This window comes from Bison bison, unplaced genomic scaffold, assembly GCF_000754665.1.
Source record: "Bison bison bison isolate TAMUID 2011002044 unplaced genomic scaffold, Bison_UMD1.0 scf7180017846064, whole genome shotgun sequence".
Classification (NCBI taxonomy): Eukaryota; Metazoa; Chordata; class Mammalia; order Artiodactyla; family Bovidae; genus Bison; species Bison bison.
In genome coordinates, this window is record NW_011476637.1 from 23,846 (window position 1) to 25,308 (window position 1,463).

Sequence of the window (1,463 nt, forward strand, 5' to 3'; positions counted from 1 at the left end):
AGGGTGGGGGGGTGCTGCGGGGCGGGGGGCACCGAGGGCCCCGCCGCTCACATCCAGATGCCCCGAGAGTGTGTGCGTGGGGGGGCCTGCCCTGTTCGGGGGCCCTCGGTGGAGACCTCAGGTTACACACTGGGGAGATGGGTGCTCAGTGCCCCTGAGAGTCGGCGCAGGCTGCGGAGGGAAGCCTCCCTGGCCCGGCCTCTGCAGAGAAGCCTCGTGGGGATGCAGGCCCCCCCTGGGCTGGGCGGGGGGCCTGATGTCTGCAGGTGACGTGCGCAGGGCAGGGCAGGAACAGGTACCTGGCTCCAGCTTGACCTGCAGCTTGCTGACTGGGCTGTCCTCTCCGAGGAGCTTCATCTGCCTGTGCAGGGCGTCCAGGCGGAAGGCTGTCTCCAGACAGGTAAAGGCCGCACCTGGACAGGCGGGAGCGAGGCGGCTGCCCTGGCTGCTCCCCGCCCTGGGCCCCACCGAGCTGCCCCCGCGGGACACACACACACACACACACACACACACACACACACGGAGCAGGGACCGCAGCCTGGACCCAGCTCCATGCATGGTGCCCGCCCCCACCGGCCCTCCCTGGTGCGGGCACCGCGCGCCCCGCCCCGCCTGGTGCACCGTGGGTCTCGGTGGTGATGCGCCGCTGCGCGTAGGTGGCCAGGCCCTCGCTCAGCCACATCTCCTCCCAAGTGGCGTTGGTGACGGCGTTCCCAAACCAGCTGTGGGCCACCTCGTGGATGACGTCGATGACCAGGAACTCGTCGCTCTCCAGGATGGAGGAGATGATGAAGGTGAGGCAGGGGTTCTCCATGGCCACGATGGGGAAGGATGGGGGCAGGAAGACGATGTCATACCTGTGGGGTGCCGGGGTGGGGGCCGCGGGTGAGCCTTGCCTCCTGCCGCTTCTCGGCGGGCTCGGGGAGCGGGGAGGGGTGGGGGGGGTGGTGCACGTGCCCTCTGATCCCTCTCACGGCCGGCCGGGCTAGCAGACGTACCTGCCCCACAAGTAGGGCCCGTAGAGCCGCTCGGCCGCGCTCAGCCACTGTTCCACCGCGCCCGACAGCTTGCTGGTGGCCGTGGGCAGGAGACACGGCTCAGCCCACACGCGGCTCCTGCAATGGGGGAGACGGTGGGCGGGGCCCCCCAGCCCCAGCCCACGCCCCCACCGGGCCTTCCCTCTGCTTCTGGGCGTGAAGGCCGCCCGCCTACGCCCAGCCCCGCCCACCGCCCGGCTGCAGGCCCTTGGCTCCATGGGCCGCGCCCATCCACACGCCCTCTCAGAGCGCAGCAGGTTTGCCTGCAGAGGTACTGCCCAGAAGGACCAGCACAGGGCGCCGGGGTGCGAGCAGCCGGGGGAGGATGGCCCCTGGGCAGTGACAGTTAGGCAGGGGCAGGGCTGGCCCCACCACGCGGGGCCAGACAGGGTGGCCTCGGAGGCAGGCCGCACACCGGGCCCTGGC

General features: G+C 71.4%; 1 protein-coding gene across 1 annotated transcript in view; it reads right to left on the reverse strand.

The window, feature by feature from the left end:
* Positions 1–1,463, reverse strand: part of RNPEPL1 (arginyl aminopeptidase (aminopeptidase B)-like 1) — a 14,370-nt gene that overhangs the window by 2,331 nt on the left and 10,576 nt on the right. The window contains exons 8-10 of the mRNA XM_010838492.1: positions 999–1,458; positions 622–857; positions 300–413 (exon numbers count right to left, since the gene is read on the reverse strand). Of these exons, the coding sequence (XP_010836794.1) occupies positions 300–413; positions 622–857; positions 999–1,458 (810 nt within the window). The remainder of the gene's footprint in view (positions 1–299; positions 414–621; positions 858–998; positions 1,459–1,463) is intronic.